The following is a 22,649-nucleotide window of genomic DNA, read 5'->3' as shown; positions in this document are numbered from 1 at the left end:
ACTCTATAGAGGAGGAAATGAGGTCCTTCAAAGTAAAGTGACTTGTTCAAGTTATCAGTTCAAGGTAGAGCCAGGAGTTAACTCAGGCCTTCTAACTTCTACCGGGGACTCTCCCCACTATTTTAAACAACAGAACTCATTCCAATGAGAATCTATATAGCATGGCCAAAAGCTCTTCATGTCCTTTATCAATATCCCACCAATTTTCAACTTTACTCATGGCCACAAAATTGTATTTCCATTGACTGAGAACAATAAATAACTAATAAAAAATTAAATTAAATTGCAGGAGCTTAATGGGCAGGACAAGGGCACTGGTGGTGGCTATGGCAATAGCTGACCTTTCACAGAAGGATATTAGTGAAAAAGTTTTCATGGTTTCATACTGATCTTGCCCAAGAACGTCAAGAGCTCTGGGGTAAGAAGCCCTAGGCTGACAAAAGGTACAGCCACCATAGGAGACAGTTCTCAGCTCACCTCATTTTCCCTGTTTCTGAACTCTTCATTAAGTCCAGGGACTCCAAGAAGGGGCAAAGAAAATTTTGTTCAGGAAGAGGCAAAATAAATAGATTAAGGGAATGAGTTAGCCAGTTGCTTTATAATGAAACAGAGCTCACAAAGATTTATAAATCAATGCCCAGAATGTTACAGCTGGAAGGGGAACTGCTAAACAATAATCTTTTCTAAGCCCCTCTTCTAAGCCCCTCAGCCTGGATGGGAAGGGAAGACAAGAGAGATGCTGCCCTTAGCAGCAGACCTAGAACTTACTTCCTCCTTGTGCTTCAAGACCTAGTTCCATGCTTGATTTCCCAGAAGGCTTTCCCGATACCAACCTCTGCCAGAGTTGTGGCCTCTCCCACTTACCCAGTAAGTTTTAGTAGCAATCTGTACATCTATTTATTATGTTAGACTCTTGGAACATAGTTGCACATCCCTTTGCCATAGCATTTGTCTCAGTGTACTGTAACTGTCTCCTTACATGTCTGTGTCCCTCCTCTTCTTTTTTTTTTTTTTTTTAAGATTTTATTTTATTTGACAGACAGAGATTACAAGTAGGCAGAGAGGCAGACAGAGAGAGGGGAGGAAGCAGGCTCCCTGCTGAGCAAAGAGCCCAATGCGGGGCTCTATCCCAGGACCCTGGGATCGTGACCTGAGCTGAAGGCAGAGGCTTTAACCCACTGAGCCACCCAGGCGCCCCTGTGTCCCTCCTCTTCTTAATCTGTGCTGGTTAAGGTGGGGAGTCCGTAGAGAACCAATACACACAAAGGACACACAGTCACTTTATATGTGTCTTCACAAAACTGATAATCTTACAATTTGAAGAACTGAATGTCTAAGAAAATTGGAAGTTCAGAGTTCATCTTGAGCAGTTCATTTAGCTCCCTGCTACGGCAGCAGAACATTTTTGGCCAGATAAAAATCTTATCTGGAAGTCTAGTATATAAAATAGGCATGAGCAGATCTCTACTGGAGGGCAAGGGGGCACCCAGTTGGCTTACTTTTCCCTTTAACAGCTCCTAAAGCAACCTGCAGAGCAACCTCATTTTTTGAATGCAAAAACTGAGCCAAAATAAAACCATTTTATTCTAGGTCTTCCCCTCATTCAGCACAGCATAAAGGTCAGAGCTGGGTTTTTAAAATCTGGCAAAACTAATGAAATCCTTTATGACCTTGGAAAAGCAATTTAACCTCCCTTGTGTCAGTTTTTTCATCTAGGGTGGGCAAGAAGGGACTTGTCCTCCAAATACAGGGTTTACATACATCTTTGTTGATCACTGCTTTTGATGGCTGAGGGGCAGGCACAGAGGCTGGCAGCCATGGTCCAACCTCCACTGGCTGAAGTTATTCCAGAAGATTTAAAGAAATGAATAAATAAAATGTGGCAGATATACTGTATGGAATATTAATCAGCCACAAAAAGGAATGAAGTTTTGATACACACTACAGCATGGGTGAACCCTAAAAACATTATGCTAAGTGTAATAAGCCAAATAAAAGGACAAATATTATATGATTCCACTTATGTGAAATATTTCAAATAGGCAAATTCACTTAGACTGAGATTAGAGGTTCTAGAGGTAGGGGGAATGGGGAATTATTATTTCATGGACACAGAATTTCTGTTTGGGATGATGAAAAAGTTCTGGAAATACTGGGGATGGTTACACAACACTGTAAAGTTACTTAATGTCAATAAATTATATACTTAAAAATGGTTGAAATGGTAGATTTTAGGTACATTTTGCTGTAATAAAGTAAAAAAAAAAAATTAAGTCTACTTATATTTCACACTTAAGGTGACACTTATAAGCTTACATGACCTTGGGCAAGTTACTTAATATAGATGGACCTGGGGTTCCTGGGTGGTTCAATTGGTTAAGCATTTCCCTTTGGCTTGGGTCATGATCCCAGGACCAAGCTCCACACAGGGCTCCCTTCTCAGCGGGGAATCTGTTTCTCCCTCTCCCCCTATTCGTGCTCTCTCTCAAATAAATATACAAAATCTTTTATATATATAATATATATGTAATATATATATATAAAAGATTATATATATATGATTCAAATATAAATATATAAAGTTCTAATATAAATATATATATATATATATAAGGTTCAAACACAAATACCTATATTTATATTTGAACCTTATTCCCTCATATGCATAATGATAATAGTTCTTCCTAAAAAAAAAAAAATAGTTCTTCCTTATATGATTATTAAGAGAACTGGAGACAATGTCTGTAAAGTGTCTGGCACTCCAGAACTGACAGTCATTACTGGTAGCTATTACTGTAATAAGTATCAACAGCAACAGTAACATTATAATTAATATAAACATAATGAAAATATAATGATTAACAATTTAATCAAATGAATATTTAATAAGTAACTAACCACCTGCTCTGTTCTAGACACAGGAGGTACATGACTGCTGTCCTCGAGGAGCCCACAGTATAGAAAGAAATCAAATAAATTAACAACTCCTACAGACAACAGGAAGCGAAGAAGGAGGAGGGGAATAATAAAGCAATACCACCACCAACATTGCTTTCTTTGAGAGAAAAGGTTGATCTTTTCTTTTCCCTTTTTTTTTTTAAATTTTTATTTATTTTTATTTGACAGACAGAGATCACAAGCAGGCAGAGAGGCAGGCAGAGAGAGAGGAGGAAGCAGGCTCGCCACTGAGCAGAGAGCCCAATGCAGGGCTCGATCCCAGGACCCTGGGATCATGACCTGAGCTGAAGGCAAAGGCTTTAACCCACTGAACCACTCAGGCTGATCTTTTCTACAGAAGCAGGAAATCATTTTGTGATCCACGAAAGTGAATCAGTCATAAACAAACAGCAAATTAGTTTAATGAGCATGATTCTTACCTAAACAACATTTAATCCATCTGCTTTTTCTGTTGACCTCACACACAATATATCAAAGGCAGACACACTGCTTGTGAGTTTTCTCTAAAACCCAGAGAGACCTTGCTTGACATCTTGGTGGAGTAGGAAGAGCACTGCATTTGGATTTGGAGTCAAGTAAACGTAAGCTCTAGTTGCGGCCTTGCAATTTACTAACAGTATGAACTTGTACATATTTATTAACCCTTCTGAGTCCTTGTCTGTAAAATGGATGTTTTTTTTTTTAAGATTTTATTTATTTATTTGACAGAGAGAGATCACAAGTAGGCAGAGAGGCAGGCAGAGAGAAGGAGGAAGGGAAACAGGCTCCCTGCTGAGCAGAGAGCCCGATGCGGGACTCGATCCCAGGGTCCTGAGATCATGACCTGAGCCGAAGGCAGTGGCTTAACCCACTGAGCCACCCAGGCGCCCCTAAAATGGATGTTTTAAGAAAAATTTCTACGCACCTGGGTGGCTCAGTGGGTTAAAGCCTCTGCCTTCGACTCCGGTCATGGTCCCAGGGTCCTGGGATCGAGCCCCGCATCAGGCTCTCTGCTCAGCAGGGAGCGTGCTTCCCCCTCTCTCTCTGCCTGTCTCTCTGCCTATTTGTGATCTCTGTCTGTCAAATAAATAATAAAATCTTAAAAAAAAAATTTTCTACCACACAGCACCATTGTAAGGACTCAATGAAATTACAAACGGTAAAGAATTTCCTAAATTGTGGGACACCTGGGTGGCTCAGGGAGTTCAACTCAGGTCTTCAACTCAGGTCATAACTCCCAGGGTGCTGGGATTGAGCCCCAGGAGCCTGCTTCTCCCTCTCCCTCTACCTGCTGCTCCCCTTGCTTGTGCTCTCTCTGTGTCAAATAAATAAATAAAATCTTAAAAAAAAAATAATTTTCTAAGTTGTAAAGTATTCTACCTCTTATTCATTATTATCAGGGGTCTTGTGGGCCCCTTTTCTCAAGCTTCAGAGAAAATCTGTCATTAGAGAGCCAGTTTTTGTTTGTTTTAAAGATTTATTTATTGGGAGTGGGGTAGGAAGAGGGTGGTGGGGCTAAGGACATTGGGGAAGGTATGTGCCATTTTGAGTATTGTGAAGTGTGTAAACCTGGAGATTCACAGACCTGTACCCCTGGGGCTAATAATACATTATATGTTAATAAAAAAATAAAAATTATTTTTAAAAAAGGTTTATTTATTTGAGAGAGAGCGAGCGAGCATGTGTGAGCAGGGAGAGGAGCAGAGGGAGAGGGAGGGAGAGAACCTGCAAGCAGATACCCCTGAACATGGAGGCCAATGTGCAGCTTGATTCCAGGACCCAGAGATCATGAACTGTGCTGAAAAGAAAAATCAGTAGCTTAACCAAATGATCCAGCCAGGCAACCCACTTTTTATTTTTATTTTTTATAAAACCTTTTACATTTCTCAGATTTGACGTTTCTCTTCCATCCTTCCTACCCTTATCAGGCCATTATTACTCTTTCTTGAATTATTTATATTTTCCCCTAACTGGTCTTCCTGCCTTGTCACATACCTTCTCCCCAGTGCATTCTTTACATAGCAACCAAAATAATTTTTCTAACTTAAAAATTAGACCACCTCATTCCAGTACTTAAAACCCCTTGATGACACTTCATTGCCTTTGGTTGAAATCCAAACTCCTTAGCCTGCAAGAGAAGGTTTTTATGACCTGACCATTCAGATACCTCCAGCCCATTTCCTACTCATCTTATGTATCTATATTTTTATTCCAGATGGTGGCTGGCAATATGTTTTTATTTAGAACTATAGTTTCACTAGAGATCATCAGGTCCAATCCTCTTCTCAGGTGAGGAACCTGAGGTCTCATAACTACCTAAGGAAAATACTTATTACAGTTCACCATAAATTCAATACCCGATTTAATTCTGTGTTTCCAGTACTCAGCCCCTGACATGCCATGAATACTAAGCATTTTTTAGAGAGATAGATGGACTGACAGATACTAAAGTTGGAATAGAACCCAAAACTTTGGAAGCTAAACTAGTTCTCTTTTTATTCACCTTATGCTGCTTTTTTATTTTCCACGACACTCATGTGTAAAACATCTAGTATAAAGTTATGCTCTTATTAGGTCCTAAAGCATTGTTTTGTTGTTAGTCATCATTATAGGCATACTTCATTTTATTGCATTTTACAAATAGTGCATTTTTTTAAATAAACTAAAGGTTTGTGGCAAGTCTCAGTATGATTTTGCCAACAGCACTTGCTCGCTTCATATTTCTGTGTCACATTTTGGTTATTCTCACAATATTCAAACTTTTTCATTATTATATTTGTTATGGTGATCTGTGATTGCTTATTAGTTCTTGCTGAATGCTCAGATGATGGTTTATATTTTTTTAGAAATAAAATTTTTAAATTAAGATATATACATTTTTTTCTAAAGATTTTATCTTATTTATTTATTTGACAGAGAAATCACAAGTAGGCAGAGAGGCAGGCAGAGAGAGAAGGGGAAGCAGGATCCCCACCAAGCAGAGAGCCCGATGCGGGGCTAGATCCCAGGACCCTGGGGCCATGACAAGAGCCGACGGCAGAGGCTTAATCCTCTGAGCCACCTAGGCGCCCCTACACATTTTCTTTTTTAGACATAATGCTTCTGCACACCTAACACACTACAGTATAATGTAAACCAGCTTTTTCTTTTTTTTAAGATTTATTTGTGAGAGAGAGAAAGAGAGAGTGGGGAGAAAGCAGGTGGAGAGCAGATAGAAACTTGAGCAGACTCCCCATTGAGTGGGCTCCATCTCACACCCTGAGGTCATGGCCTGAGCTGAAATCAAGAGGTGGATGCTTAACTGACTGAGCCCTCCAAGCACCTCCAAACATAACTTTTATATGCACTGGGAAACAGAAAAATTCGTCTGACTCACTTCATTGCAATATTCACTTTATTGCGGTGATCTGGAATGGAGCCTGCAGTATCTCCGAGGTATGCATATATTTTACCAGTACCTGATCCCAGTACCTGGGGCAGGGATTGGTACAGAACAGACTCTCAGTAAATTTTGAAAAAGGAAGGGAAGGAAGGAAAAAGTGAGTAGCCGTCTGCCATGGCGAGGAGAGTCTGGGACAGGTGGCCAGTGTGGAAGAAATTGTTCTTGCTTTGTAGGTGAATGAACTGAGACTTAGGACATTTAATCTGGGCAATCTGTTGTGACTGGTCAATCCCTCTAGATGGATCAGATTGAACAGGGGGACTTTTCAACTTATGAATTATGTAGAGATAGCACAGATCCCCAGAGAAACTTGGTTTATAGGAAATTTTCCTTTTTTTAGAACAATTATAATTGAAGTCCGGCAATTCCTTTGAGCTTCTTAGTAAGGAAGAGCTGTCCTCAAACCTCCTACATTATCTATATAGCCAGGCTTAGAGTCTCTCTCTCCCTCTCTCTCAAATAAATAAGTCTTTAAAAAAATAAATTTTAAAAAATAAAAAATAAAAAACAAGTTGGCAAGGATGTAGAACACTTGTGCCCTGCTGGTAGGAGTATAAAATGGTGCAGTTGCTGTGGAAAACAGTATTGAGTGTCCTCAGAAAATTAAAAACAGAACTGCCATATGATCTAGCAATTCTAACTCTAGACATATACTCAAAAGAAGTGAAAGCAAGGTTTCAAAGAGATATTTGTACATCCAAGTTCATAGCCAGTATATTCATAATAGTTCAAAAGTGAAAGCAACCCAGTGTTCATTGAGAGATGAATTAAGAAATGTGGCCTAAACATACAAGGGAATATTATTCAGTGTTAAAAAGGAAGGAAATGCTGACACATATTACACATAGATCAACCTTGAGGATATTATGGTGAGTGAAATAAAAGGACAAATACTGTATGATTCCATCTGTATGAGGTATACAGAGTAGTCAAATTCATAGAGACACACAGTATACAGAAAGGTAGTTGCCAGAGGCTGGGGAAAAGGGGAGAATAAGGAACTGTTATTTCATGGGTGTACAGATTCAGTTTTGTAAGATGAAAAGATTTCTATGTATGGATGGTGATGATGCTTGCACAGCAATTTGAATGTACTTAATGTGACTGAACTGTACCCTTAAAAATGATTAAGACGGCAAATAATTTTATGTTATACGTATTTTACCACAATTTTAAAAAAGTGGAACGGGGTGCCTGGGAGGTTCAGTAGGTTCAGCAGCCAACTCTTGACTTCAGCTCAGGTCATGATCTCAGGATCCTGAGACTGAGCACAAAAAGTGCTCAGTGGAGAGTCTGCTTGAGATTCTCTCTCTCCCTCTGCTCTCCCCTGCCTCCAGTCACATATTCTCTCTCTCTCCAGAATAAACAAAAAATTTAAAAAAAAAAAAAAAAAAGGGATAGGACTTAGTATCTAACTTTAGAAGGCAAAAGAAAAAGGGATATCATGAATGACGCTTATGGGGGCGCCTGAGTGGCTCAGTGGGTTAAAGCCTCTACCTTCGGCTCAGGTCATGATCCTAGGGTCCTGGGATCGAGCTCTCTGCTCAGCGGGGAGCCTTTTCCTCCTCTCTCTCTGCCTGCCTCTCTGTCTACTTGTGATCTCTGAGTGTGAAATAAATAAATAAATTCTTTAAAAATAAAAAAAAGAATGACACTTGTGTTTCTGATTTGAGGGAATAGGTGAAGGATGGTACCAATTACAAATTGATAAAAGTAAAGAAGTAAAGATGAGTTACAGGGAAAGATAACAGGCTCAGTTTTAGACATGATATATCTGAGCAAAGTATGAGACATTTATGGAGATATTCAGAAGACAGCTGGATAAACTGGTCTGAGGCTCAGAAGAGAGGTTTGCTGCAGAGCTAGAGTTTATGAATCAACAGCCTACAGAGAGTAGCTGGAACTAAGGTGAAAGAGAAACTTGGCTCTTGGGCAACACCAACGTTTCCTGAGTGAGTGGAGATAGAAAAACTGGAAAGCAGACAGATTCAGGAACAGCCAGAGAAGAAAAAAGGAAAAAAAAAAAAAAAAAAGGAAAAATAAACAAACAGAAAAACTATATTGTAATCAATGAAAAGCAAAGATAAAGAAAACTTCCAGAAGGGATGAATCGGGAGCATCAGATGATATAGGGGTGCCAAATTACGATGAAGGCTGACAAGGGTCCACTGGATTCAACAACAAGGAGATTACTAGTAACCATATAGAGAACAGTTAATAAGAATTCTTCTTGGAGACATTTTTTAGTCATGGACGAAAAACTTGACCTGAGAAATCTTTTCTGAGTAGAGATCAGTTTGAGTATCAGAAGGGGGTTTTGTGGAGCAGTTGCAGGAATTGAAATCCATTTCCCAGGCTCATCTAAGATCCTAATCTCTATGGTGTCCAAGGTATAGCCAAGTAGGCTAGAGCAGTAAAAGCTCTTGCTTTGTAATGCAGAAAATCTGGAGTTTCAGCTTTGCTATACCGTGTGACCTTGGGAAAGCTGACCCCTAGTCGCTTCATCTGGAAAACAGGGACTATCTCTCTAGACTTGTTATAAGAAATAAGGGTGCCTGGGTGGCTCAGTGGGGTAAGCCTCTGCCTTCAGCTCAGGTCATGATCTCAGGGTCCTGGGATAGAGTTCTGCATTGGGCTCTCTGCTCGGCAGGGGGCCTGCTTCTCCCCCATCTCTCTCTGCCTGCCTCTTTGCCTACTTGTAATCTCTGTCAAATAAATAAATAAAATCTTAAAAAAAATTTAAAAAATATGAGGGGAAAACCCCCACAAAAGTTCTTTGCAAAGAACAAACTAATCAGTCTTAAAACCTCTATCAGGTGATCTTCACAACGGAAGGTAAAGGGTGCAGGGCTTGGGTCACTGCAGAGACAGATATTCTTTTTTAATCTCACTAATATACCAGATTATTCATTGTATCTGCAGGTTGTCAGCTTAATTATCAAGGTCCCTTGGCTGAAAAATTGTGTCAAATACAAATATGTTTCTTGAATTGTTTCTAAGCAAAACAAAAACAAAAACAAAAACAAAAAAAAACTCTAGAAAAAAACCTGAAAATGACAGTGAAGTCTTTGAACATATCAATTTCCTAATTTTCCAACCTTGAGCATCATGTGTTTTGTTAGGGTATTTGAAGTATTTAAACAGACATTTGCCACTAGATAAAAGCAGGGAATTCATTTAGGGCCCAGCACAAGAGTGGGGGAGAGCACATGACCTAGTATGTGGGCCAGCAGAGGACTGAGTAGTAGCCAGGAGAGGATACAGACAAGGAAGAGTTTCAAGGATGAAACCTTGGTTGTTACTCTGTGGTAGAGCGACAAATGCACAGACCCAAAATAAGGAGACCCAGCTCCAGTATTTCCTGCAAAAACACTTCTCCATCTAAAACGATGGGATACTTTAAGAGGTCCATCTGTTCAGAATTCTTTCTAGTTGGGTTTTGGAAACTTCACTACAAGTCAATGGCTGGCCCTGTTACATTTATGACTCTCAGCTGTCTTGTGAAGAATAAAGTTCTAATGCTTTTCTTTTTTTCTTTTTCAGATAATTACAAAGGCCTGAAAAGTTTAATAATTTATCTGCCATCACATAATTTTTAAGTGGCAGAATCTAAATAACAAACTTTGTTAATAACTAACTCAGCTGTGAACTGAGCACCAACTATGAACCCAGCATGGTATCTGAGACATCATAAGCATTTTCATGGACCTGTGAACCAATCATCTGTATACATCACTACCCCATTTTAGAGTTGAGGAAACAAAGACTGAGAAAAATTAAGAAACTTGCCCAAAGTCCTACAGCTAATTAGAGGCAGAGCCTACATTCCAACCCAGATCTGACAGACTCCAAAACCTGTCTTCTTTTCAGCACCTATTTGAGATCTCTTACCATCAGAACATTTCAAGAAAAGAAAAAATAAGAAAAACTGTGAAGAATAATTTAGGTCTTGCAAACTTCTGACAGAGAAAGGTTTTGAGGCCTTTCAGAAAAAGAAATGCCCCATTCTGTAGAGCTCCCTGACATAGTAAATCTATATAAAGGGTATTTATTAACCAGCTAAGGCAGCCATAATAAAATATCAAACTGAGTGGCTTAAACAACAGACATTTATTTTTCACTGTCTGGAGGATGGAAGTATGAGATCAGAACGCCAGTCCAGTTGGGTTCTAGTGAGGGTTCTTTTCCTGCCTTGCCAATGGCAGCCCTCTTGCTGTGTCCTAACATGGCAGAGAGTGAGCTCTGGTATCTCTTCCTCTTCCTATAAGGGCACAAACCCCATCTTGAGGGCCCCATTCTCATGACCTCACCCAAACCTAATTATCTCAGAAAGGCTCCCTCTTCAAATACCACCACATGGGGAATTAGAGCCTCAAATTTTAAATCTGGGGGGGACACAGAGTTGATTACACTATCTATGCTTTAAGTGTTTTCAAGTATGTGAACATACTCTCTAAATTCTCTTCCAAGATGCATAAGGAGCTAATTATAACCACTTCATAGGACTGCTGCAAGTATAAAAATATTATCTGTAAAACACTGAGCTCAGTTTTTGGCACACAGTAAGCACTCAGTAAAGGAACTTTAAAAAGAAGGAGAGACAATACTGTCAACTGGCTTTAAGATAGCTTTTCGCTGGAATACATGCTATTGCTGTGATACTGTGACTTATAATAGGAAATATACATTTGGTCTTCGTCTTCATTCCTGGAACAGAGCTCCTAAAACCATTGGCATTTTCTAAGTGATAAGAGCCATAAAGATACCCTGATATTCATAACAAACTCCTTTCAACCACACCTGACTTTATGTTAATGAGATGACTTCTGGAAAGCAATGGGGGCTGGTTGCCAGGGAACCAACAACATGATTGGAAAGTTGGAACTTTCAGTCCTATCCAATCCCTGACCTATGGGGAGAGGCAACTGACCTATCAATTGCCAATGGCGAGTCGTGTGATCAATTGTGCCTACATAATGAAGTCTCCAAAAAGGACAAGGTTTGGAGAGCTTCCAGGTTGGTAAACACATGGAGGTGTTAGGAGAATGGCACCCTTTGGAGCAGGCAAGGAAGCTTCAAGCCTGTTTCTACATTCCTTGCCCTATGCTTGTCTTCCATCTACCCATTCCTGAATAACATCCTTTTATAGTAAGCCAGTAATCTAGTGAGTAAACTGGTTTCCTGTGTCCTATGAGCCATTCTAGAAGAGTATTTGAACCCAAGGCAGTGGTTGTGGGAACCTCTGATTTACAGGCTATCAGTCAGAAGCACGGCAATACCATGGACTTGCAATTAGCATCAGAAGTGAGGGCAGTTGTGGGAATGAGCCTTCAACCTGTGGAATCACATGCTATTGCCAGGGAGATATCTCAGAATTGAGTTGAATTATAGGAGACCCAGCTGGTATCGGAGAACTGCGTGGTGTGAGGAAAAGCCCCATACATTAGAACTGGTGTTGGAATCATTAACTGTGAGATTTATTTTATTTCCCTCTCAAATTTCACAAAGAATTTCAAATCAGGAGTTTTCCCAACATCTCTGTTCCCTGTGGCCACTACCCCATTACCTCTGAAGCAGATGATACCACAATGCACTTGAACTTCCTTCTACTGCACTGCACTAGCCTACCGGAAACTGCTGGCCAGGAGCAGCCTTCTAGCCCCTCAAAGATGAGGATCCCTAATCCAAAAACCTCTGAGACAATAAAACAACCATCTCAACTAGCTTATCACTGGAAAGAGTGAAAAGAGTACATATTTTAAGATCAGTTTACTATAAGGAAGCATGTACACTTAAAAAAAAAAAAAAAAGACCTTTTTCCCTCATCTTTTGGGAGCAATATACACTGGGCAAGTCTTACAACCTGAACTGAACTACGAATTTCTTTAACATAAAAGACGAGTACTATGAGGTTTATATTAAGATCGTAATTCATACATAAAAAGTACTTAGCATGTGTTTGCCAAATAATACTCTTTAACATAACCATTACTATTACTAACAATTAACAAAAATTTGCTTTAATGCATGATATTTGGCATCTGTTTACAAATTATCTTACTTGGGTCTTCTATTTCCAGCACTATGGAGGAGAAGATAACCTGAAAATTTGCGTACTACATAACACCTGGAAAAGCTGGATAAAGCATAAAACATTTCATGTTATATAACAAACATAGGCAGAGTTGAGATTTTTTAAAGAAGATTCTATTTATTTATTTGACAGAGAGAAAGAGCACAAACAGGGGGAGAAACAGGGAGAGGGAGAAGTATGGGATCCTAAACTGAGCCAAAGGCAAATGCTTAACTGACTGAGCCAACCAGGTACCCCACAGAGTTGAGATTTTTTTTAAGAAAGAAAAAGCAATCCCAGGGGTGAAAAATTGAAGAGAAAATTAAAAATCAGGAACTCTCACAGCCAATGTTGAACTGCTGTGGGAAGGTTTTTGCTCTGGGCAATTAAAGGGCTTGATTTTTATAGCCACTGGGAGTGGGAGATGAGGCTTGAGGCCATGAGTTGGAACTCAAATTCCCCTCCATAAAGCTTGGACCTTAGAAGAGTTACATTGTCGTTCAAAAAAAAAAAAAGGACTCAAAAGTATAGAGAGACAACAGGAAGCTTAGATTAAAAAAGAAAGTTTCCGTAAGAATTTGGAGCTCTGGCTTGTGTGAAGTCAATTTATTCTACTTGTGTGGAGTTAATTTTCCTATGTGGTCCTAGAATCTGTAGCAGAGAAATTAAAATATAGTTTCAGACTTAGTAGAAACAAATCTTCCCTCTTTCCCTTGGGAAGAATACTAATTATCTCATTTAATTCGCACAACTATCCTATGGAATAAGTAATATTATCCCAATTTATAACAGACATTTAAATATAGAGAGGTTAAGCAGCTTGCCCAAAGTCACCTAGCTATTATCTAATGGAGCTGGGATTTGAATCTGGTTGTTATTCATTCAATCAAAATACACTTACCAAGTTCTACCATGTGCCAAGTAGAAACAAGGTCCATTTCCTTTCCAATATATCACAGTGCCTAATCTTTTTTGAGCAAATCAATAGATAAATGCAACTGTTCTCTTCTTTCTCAATTTTAGCAATTAAGTGAGAATGAAGGCAGCCAAGATCACAGGAAACCCACAGGATTCCCCTGGGCTCCGTCTGCCAGAGTAGCTCAGTCCTCTCTGCCAAAGGGACTTAGGTTGCTGAGACACTAAACAGGGAAGAAAAAGAGCAACTACTGTTCAATGGGTCCTATTTATTGGAATTAATTTTATTAGAATAAACATACAACAATTTGAGCTTATAGTAAATATTTTCAAACAGAAATTTCAAAATATTTACTATTATGGTTACATAGGATAATAAGGCTGTTGCGATAAACACAAACATATGAAATTGAAAGTTAGTGATAACAGCTATAGTTCTACCAGGCTCAACCTCCAACATATTTCTGAATGTTACTTAGGTTGCCTCGCATTGAGAAAATGCTGATTCACAAATATAAGAAGCTGCAACTACTGGTGTTTTACTTAAATTAACATGCATTCTTAGAAGCTTAAGTTAATACATTACTCACTTTATGTGTATAAAAATAGTTCTAAGTATTTTCTTAACCTTTATAAAAATAGTTCTTTATAAAAATAGTGCTAAATATTTTTTAAAAATCAAATCACATTCTTGAGGAATTTCTGAAGCACCACTTCAGTGTTCTTATATAACAAAGTATGGAACAATCAGAGAAAGAGTTCTTAGAGATCCCTCCAGTTTCAGTCTAGGAAGTTATATACAGAATCCACAGTAAAGTACAAAGTTATAAGAAGGAATCAATACATTCCATTCACTGCTAATGGCTCTCTTCTGGGCCAAAACTCTCTACCTCCCCACCTCCATTCCTGCCATCACAATTATTATTCATCTACTGTTTGAGCATCATTTCCCACTTTTCTCCTTTTCTTTCTTTCTTAATAAAGATTTTATTTATTTATTTAAAGATTTATTTGAGAGAGAAAGCCAGCACATGCATGAGCAAGCCTGGGAGGAGGAGATGTGCAGAGGGAGTGAGAATCCAAGCAAGCTTTGTGCCTAGTGCAGAGGCCAATGTGGGGTTCCATCTCACAACTCCAAGATCATGATCTGAGCCAAAACCAAGAGTCCGGTAATAATATCCAAGATTTTTTTTAAGTAATATCCACACCCAGAATGGAGCTCACAGAGATCAAGAGTTGCATGCTCTTCTGACTGAGCCAGCCACGCGCTCCCCCTAACTTTTCCCCTTTTCTACTCTTTACTCCAGCTAACCTCAAGTATTGACAGTATCCTGACCATACCTTCCTACTTCCCCATGTGTTTATTCATACTGTTGCCTTCACCTTGGAATACTGTATTCTTTTTTTTTTTTTTTTTTTTTTTTTAAAGATTTTATTTATTTATTTGACAGGACAGTAAGAGCGGGAACACAAACAGGGTAAGTGGGAGAGGGAGAAGCAGGCCTCCCACTGAGCAGGTAGCCCAATGCAGGGCTTGATCCCAGGACCCTGGGATCATGATGCTTAAGGCAGATGCTTAAGGACTGAGCCACCCAGGCGCCCCAAGGAATACTGTATTCTTGAAGGTGCATGATATGCTAAGAACCATGCTAGACAATCTAAATACGTTTTCTCATTTACTTCGATTACCATATTTTACCCATATTTATTTATTTGTAAATAATACTTTAAAGCATTTACTTTGTGCCAGATATTACATGCTCAGTGCCTACACTATCTCATTTAATCCTGATAGCACCCCCAAATCAAAACAGTATGACTCTGACACAAAAGGATGGACATAGATCGATGGAACAGAAGAGTCCAGAAATACATCCACATTTATGTATTTATATGGTTAATTAAACTATGACAAAGGAGGCAAGAATATATAATGGGGAAAAGATAGTCTCTTTAGTAAATGGTACTGGGTAAACTGGACAGCTTTTTACAAAAGAATAAACCTGAACCACCTTCTTCCACCATACACAAAAATAAACTCAAATGAATTAAAGTCCTAAGTGTGAGACTGAAATCATAAAACTCTGAAAAGAAAACACAGAGAGTAATCTCTTTGACAATAGCCATTGCAGGGTCTCTCCTAAGATACGCCTCCTAAGGCAAAGGAAACAAAAGCAAAAATAAACCATTGGGACTACATCAAAATAAAAAGTTTTTGCACAGTGAAGGAAACCATCAACAAAAGGAAAGGCAAAGAAAAGAAAAAAAAAAAAAAAAAGAAAAAAGAAAAGAAAAAAAAAAAAAAAAAAAAACAAAAGGAAAGGCAATCTACCAAATGGGAGAAGATATCTGCAAATGATACATCCAATAATATATATATCCAAAATATATATATATATATATATATGATATATATACATATATATCTCCAAAATATATAAAGAACTTAGACAACACCAAAAATCCAAATAATTCAATTAAAAATGGGCAGGGGATCTGTCTAAAATATATACAGAACTTAAACAACACCCAAAAAATCAAATAATCCAATTAAAAATAGGCAGAAGATCTGAATAGACATTTTTTCCAAAGACATAAAAACAGCAAACACACACATGAAAAGATGCTCAACATCACTCAACATCAGGGAAATACAAATCAAAACCATAATGAATTATCACTTCCTGCTAAAGTAAGAAAAACAAGAAACAACAAGTGTGGGTAAGGATGTAGAGAAAAAGGATCCCTTGTGCACTGTTAATGAGAATGTAAATTGGTAGACACTGTGGAAAACAGTATGGAGATTACTTAAAAAATTAAAAATAAAAATACCATATGATCCAGTAATTCCACTACTGTGTGTTTACCCAAAGAAAATGAAAACACCAATTTGACAAGATATATGCACCCCTATGTTTGCTGCAGCATTTTTTGCAATAGGCCAAATTATAGAAGAAACCCAAATGTCCACTGGCAGATGAATGGATAAAAAAGAGGGGTGTGTGTGAGTGTATAAATGGAATATTTCTTGTCATTAAAAGGAGTAAGACTGGGGTGCCTGGGTGGCTCAGTCATTAAGCAGCTGCCTTCGGCTCAGGTCATGATTGGGATCGAGCCCTGCATCGGGCTCCCTGCTCGGCGGGAAGCCTGCTTCTCCCTTTCCCACTCCCCCTCCTCTTTGTGTTCCCTCTCTTGCTGTGTGTCTCTCTGTCACATAAGTAAATAAACACTTAAAAAAAAAAAGTGGGGTGCTTGGGTGGCTCAGTGGGTTAAGCCTCTGCCTTTGGCTCAGGTCATGATCTCAGGGTCCTGGGATCAAGCCCCACATCGGGCTCTCTGCTCAGCAGGGAGCCTGCCTCCCCATCTCTCTGCCTACTTGTGATATCTCTGTGTCAAATAAATAAAAATATAAAATCTTAAAAAAAAAAAGAATAAGATCTTATCATTTGCTACAACACGGATGGACACAGAGAATATTACAGTAAGTGAAATAAGTCAGACAGAGAAGGATAAATAGCGCATGCTTTCACTTTATATGGAATCTAAAAAAAATAAAAGAAATGAATAAACAAAAAGCAGAAACAGACCTGTACATACAGAGACCAACTGATGATTGCCAGAGGGGAGTCTGGTGGGGGATGCAAAATAGGACAGGAGGAGTGGGAGACACAGGCTTCCAGATATAAAATGAATAAAAGGGACAGCAGAGGGATAGTCAGTGATATTATAATAGTGTTATATGGTAACAGATGGTAGGTACACTGTATGTCGCACAACATACAGACTTGTTGAATCAGTATGTTTTACACCTGAAACTAAAGTAATATTATATGTCAACTAGACCTCAATTAAAAAAAAAAACTTAGAATGAGAAAGAATGAAAGAAAGAGAGGGAAGGAGGGAGGAAGGAAGAATGGAAGGATAGAGCGATGGAAGGAGGAAGGAAGGGAGGAAGGGAGGGAAGATAATACTACTGGCTTCATTTTATAATGGGAGCACCAAGGCTCTGGAAGGTTAAAAAATTTTTCCCAGGACCAAGTAAGGGAGAGAATCCTTCCTGAAAGGATGCTGTCTAAGTTCAGAGCTGAGTTCTTAAAGAATAAGGTGAAGCTGAAGGGGAAAACGGCACTTCAGACAGAGGGACAACACACACAAAGAAAAGTAGGAAAGAGCTTGGTATACAGTTTAGGAAAAGGATCAGTCTTCAGAATCAGCAGACCTGGGTTCAAATATCTATTTTTGGTTTTGTTTCATGGTCTCTTACTATGACTATGGCTTTCTCAACTGTGAAGTGGTGATAAGAAGCTGTACCATGAAGGACTGCTTTAAGATTAAAATTAAACATACGTGAAAGTAATCACAGGGCCAGGCCTATTGTAGGTACTCAATACATAAATGTTACCTCCCTTCCTTTCCCCTAGTTGACAGTTCAATGATGCTTAGTTGTAACAACTGGACCCCAGACATATCTCTTCTATCTTCTATAAGTTGCCAAGCTTTATTAGAGCTTTTACAGGCTCTGGTAAAATACACCAAAAGTCATTCAGCAAGTTACCTGTAATGTCCTTAACCACCATTTTTCCAAACGAGAATAATTCTCACACCACTCACCTGTGTAGGCCATGTTCTTAGGGTTGCCGTAAGGAGCCCCAGGCTGCACGGGGCTATACACTGGGTTCATTGCGGAAGACTGAGAAACCTTCAGAGAAACAAAGAAAATAGCAATGATTACTGACTGCTTATTTTCCCGGACATCAGCTTCCCCTCTATAATCTTCAGTTTATACTCACAGAGAACACATGGTACAGCAGAAAGAAGACTAAACAAAAAGCCGTTTATTTGTACTTGGCCCTATGCTATACACTTTGCTCACTATACAGATGAACATACGGAGAGGAGCTACAACTTGCCTAATGCCAACACAGGCCTTTTGCCTTTCAGTTCAGAATCAGACCCACTATCCCACAGATGACTTTGCTACTAGTATACTGTGTGGCATTGGCCAAGTCACTTCGCCTCACCGAAGTCCAATGTCCTGTTGTAAAACCAATTAGACTCTCTGAGGTACTTCCTAATTCTAAGGATGCTAGTCCAGGAGCTAGGAAAAGAAGAACTTCTACTGCTCACCAGGGGAACCCAAGAGCCAAACAATGAGCACACACACTATTAGGAAGAGAAGCAAGTGTCTTACCAATCCTTTGCACCTGCAGCGGACAAGATACCAGTTACCAGCAGATTTGGAAAAAACAGAAGTTTATCGCCAATGATCTTTTTAATGCAAACAAGGAAACACAGCCAAGATCTCTTTCAAAATTTATCCAATGGAAAGAAATAAACTTGGATATTTGTGTGCAATAAGTATCACCTGCACAAGTGCTCTGTTAATTACATTAATGAAGCACATTCTCCATTCTGATTAATGGAAAAATCTGTCATTAAACTCTATTAGCCAGCCAATTTGTCCCATCTTGTTTAGGGAACCATTTCTGATATATAGGACAACACATTTAAAAAACTTGTCTCTACAAATACATTATTTACACTTCATAAAAATCAAACAATTCCCTCCTAACTAGGCTCACATGATGGATGGGCAATTTTTTAGGTCATTAACTTCTCTTGTAGCACCTCAGGATAGGAAACAAGTCAAATGTCAAGATAGGCAGTGAACAGCTGGCTTGATGACAATTGCTCTGCAATTAATTAAGTCTCACCAGGGTTCTGGAAGGAAAGGTAGAGTAAAAATAGATTCCCAAGGAGATGAAGGTAGGGCAGTCAAACAGGCAAAAAGGGAAATGTCGCCAATTTCAAAGGCTAGAACTTCCTGAAATGTACCCAATGGGCAGCCCCCACAAATCACCCCAAGGCAATCAACTAAACTACCACCAGTTGACAAACTGAAACCAGAAAAAGTGGAGGATGAAAGTTACAGGAGATAATATATTTCAGCACATCTTAAGGAGAAAATACCCTGGCAGCCACAGTCATCCAAGAATACAGCCAAGTAACACACTCTCTCTAAATATAAGCACTCTCCGAAAGGTACTGGGAGAATTAAGAGATGTCAGAATGTCAAAAATACATTGCACACTGTTGGGTGGCATGCAGGAGTAAATGATGACCGTGGTAATGTGACAACAACAACACAGAAGACTACTTGTATGCTTTTGGTGGCTGGGATCTTTCTTCTGCCCAGCTAGTTCTCTGCTAAATAAGCTGGGGTAAGCAAGGCTATTGAAGTGCTAAGCAGTACAACTAGCTCTATAAACATCTGGTCACTCTCCTACTGAGAAAGTACCTTGTGCTGCTGATTGGGCAAGGTATGAAATTGCTTTTTATAACCAAAGAAATGCATCAGCTTTGGAATGGGTCTCCTGCTGCTCCAAAATGAGGGCCAAAGCCTCAAAAGGAGATCATGCCTGGGCAGCACTCCACAACAGCATCGATTCCAAGCCCAACTCATGACTGACAGAAGTGAGATCTGCCAGGGGTTCAAAACTTAGATTAACAATGTGACAGCCCCGTCTGGGAAGCTGCTCACAGGAAGAAAGGGTTCCTGGCTTCAAGGGAAGGTCAACCTTTCAGAAGAGAATCCACACACTGTTAACAGTTTCAGGGACAGACTAAAAATGAGTAAGAAGATCACAAACTCTACGATCAGGCAGATTTAGGTTCAAATCCTGGATCAAATGTGGGACCACAGGCAAGTCCACTGACCTTTCTGAGCTTCAGTTTCCTCTAGCTTCAAAATGGAAAAGAATATTACAGTAGAGTTGTTGTAAGATTTTTTTTCTTTTTTAAAAACAGATTTATTGATGTATAATTTACATATAGTGAAACTTATCCCTTTCAGATATACAATTCTGTGAGCTCTGAAAAATGTATAGTCATATAAGAACTCCCCTATGAGTAAGATATAAAGCATTTTCACCACCGCCAAAAATTCTCTCATCTTTGTAGTCAATACCCTCCCACTGATTCCCAGCCTGTTTTCTGTTGTTCTATAAATACACACATATATCAACTTTCACGTTACAGATGAAAAAAATGAGGCTGAGAAAAGGCAAATGAAGAGTCCAAGGTCACAAAGCAAGTAAAGGCAGGGTCAAGACTAGTATCCCAAATGTATCAAAGACCTAAATGAAAGAGCTGAAAATATAAAACTCATACAGGAAAGAAGAGAATACAGGCATAAACCTTTGTAACTGTAAGGGCCTATTCAGCCAGAGCAGCCCCACCCTGGTTGAACTGCCATTTTGTTGTAAAACTTAAATTTACCCCCCCCCCAAGGGGAACTTATTTAAAAGCAAGTCTGGGGACGCCTGGGTGGCTCAGTTGGTTGGACGACTGCCTTCGGCTCAGGTCATGATCCCGGAGTCCTGGGATCGAGTCCCACATCGGGCTCTCAGCTCCATGGGGAGTCTGCTTCTCCCTCTGACCTTCTCCTCGCTCATGCTCTCTCTCACTGTCTCTCTCTCAAATAAATAAATAAAATCTTTAAAAATAAATAAATTAATTAAAAAAAAAATAAAAGCAAGTCTGGGAACCCAGTCCCAGGTAACAAAGTCCAAGTACAAGGGTGGGTCAGGCCAGGTAGAGGTATTCAATCAGTGGGGGCGCATATTGTCTCCTAGCTACCAAGGAGTATGGGCCCCCCGCCCTTTGGGAGCCTTTTGGTGCCAATCCTAACCAAGGTGTGATAGGTGAAATCAAATGTCTACTAGGGTAAACTGTAATTCAGTTGGTCACCTAGCATCACTGTGGAGTTTCCTGTGTGTGTTACAATCTCACTGACCAGGCCAATGTGTGTGGCCAGGCCCAACCACATGGCCTTTGCTCTATAAAAGTTAGTCTGGAAAGCAGGGAGGGGTCATCCTCTCTATAGGGACGGCCCCCACTGGTCTGTTTGATAGTCGGTCTGATTCCTGATGCTTGGCGTGAAATAAAGCTTTGCTTGACCTTCGATTTGTATCAGTCTCACTCCTTTAATCACGGACCCATTATTGGGGTACCCAATTTTTGGGGGACCCAAGAGTAACCTTGGATTTGGCAATGGCTTCTTAAACATGATACCAATAGCACAAACAACCAAAGGAAAAAAAAATAGATACACTGGATTCATCAAAACTAAAAACTCTGCTTTTAAGGACACCATTAAGAAAGTGAAAGGCCACAGAATGAGAAAAATTTGCAAATCATTAACAGCTGGCCCTGTAACAATGCAGGGGTTCTGTCCCAACTCCTCTGCAGTCCAAAATTTCATACAACTTTTGACTCCCCAAAAACCTAACTACCAATAACCTTCTGTTGACTGTACCTCACTGTAACATTCAATTAACACATATTTTATATATTTATTACATATTGTATTCTTATGACAAAGCAAGCTAGAAAAAGAAAATGTTATTAATAAAATCAGGCAAAGAAAATACATTTACAGCACTGTACTGTAAAAAATTTGTGTGTAAGTGGACACGACACACACAGTTCAAACCTGCGCTGTTCAAGGGTCAAATGTATAGGATAGGGGATTCGTATTTAAAATACATAAGGAGGGCGCCTGGGTGGCTCAGTGGGTTAAGCCGCTGCCTTCGGCTCAGGTCATGATCTCAGGGTCCTGGGATCGAGTCCCGCATCGGGCTCTCTGCTCAGCAGGGAGCCTGCTTCCCTCTCTCTCTCTCTCTGCCTGCCTCTCCATCTACTTGTGATTTCTCTCTGTCAAATAAATAAATAAAATCTTTTAATAAATAAATAAATAAATAAAATAAAATACATAAGGAATTCTTTTTTTTTTTTTTTTAAAGATTTTATTTGACAGAGAGAGATCACAAGTAGGCAGAGAGGCAGGCAGAGAGAGAGAGAGGAGGAAGCAGGCTCCCTGCAGAGCAGAGAGCCCAATGTGGGGCTTGATCCCAGGACCCTGGGCCAGGTGCCCCAAAATAAAGAATTCTTAACTCAATAATAAAAAGGCCACTAATCCAATTTAAAAATGGGCAAAGGATCTGAACACACATTTCTTCAAAAAAGTTATATAGGGGATATAGGGGAGCCTGAATGGCTCAGTGGGTTAAGCCTCTGCCTTCGGCTCCGGTCTTGATCCTGGAGTCCTGGGATGGAGCCCCACATGGGGCTCTCTGCTCAGCACAGAGCCTTGCTTCCCCCTCTCTCTGCCTGCCTCTTGCCTACTTGTGTTCTCTCTCTCTGTCAAATAAATAAATAAGATCTTTAAAAAAAAAAACAAAAGTTATATAAGTGGCCAATAAGCATATGAAAAGATGCAAA

The 22,649-nt window shown here is 39.5% G+C and overlaps 1 protein-coding gene across 4 annotated transcripts in view; it reads right to left on the bottom strand.

Annotated features, from left to right (window-relative positions):
* The window catches only part of FAM168A (family with sequence similarity 168 member A), a 242,040-nt gene that overhangs the window by 50,079 nt on the left and 169,312 nt on the right, over nt 1-22,649 (bottom strand). For all 4 annotated transcript variants that reach the window (XM_059133226.1, XM_059133216.1, XM_059133209.1 and 1 more), the window contains one exon: nt 17,979-18,066. In XM_059133226.1, coding sequence (XP_058989209.1) covers nt 17,979-18,048 — 70 coding nt within the window. In that variant the 5' untranslated portion in view covers nt 18,049-18,066. The remainder of the gene's footprint in view (nt 1-17,978; nt 18,067-22,649) is intronic.

The sequence above is a fragment of the Mustela lutreola genome, chromosome 1 (genome assembly GCF_030435805.1).
Source record: "Mustela lutreola isolate mMusLut2 chromosome 1, mMusLut2.pri, whole genome shotgun sequence".
NCBI classification, from domain to species: domain Eukaryota; kingdom Metazoa; phylum Chordata; class Mammalia; order Carnivora; family Mustelidae; genus Mustela; species Mustela lutreola.
This window is presented reverse-complemented; position numbering and strand designations above follow the sequence as displayed.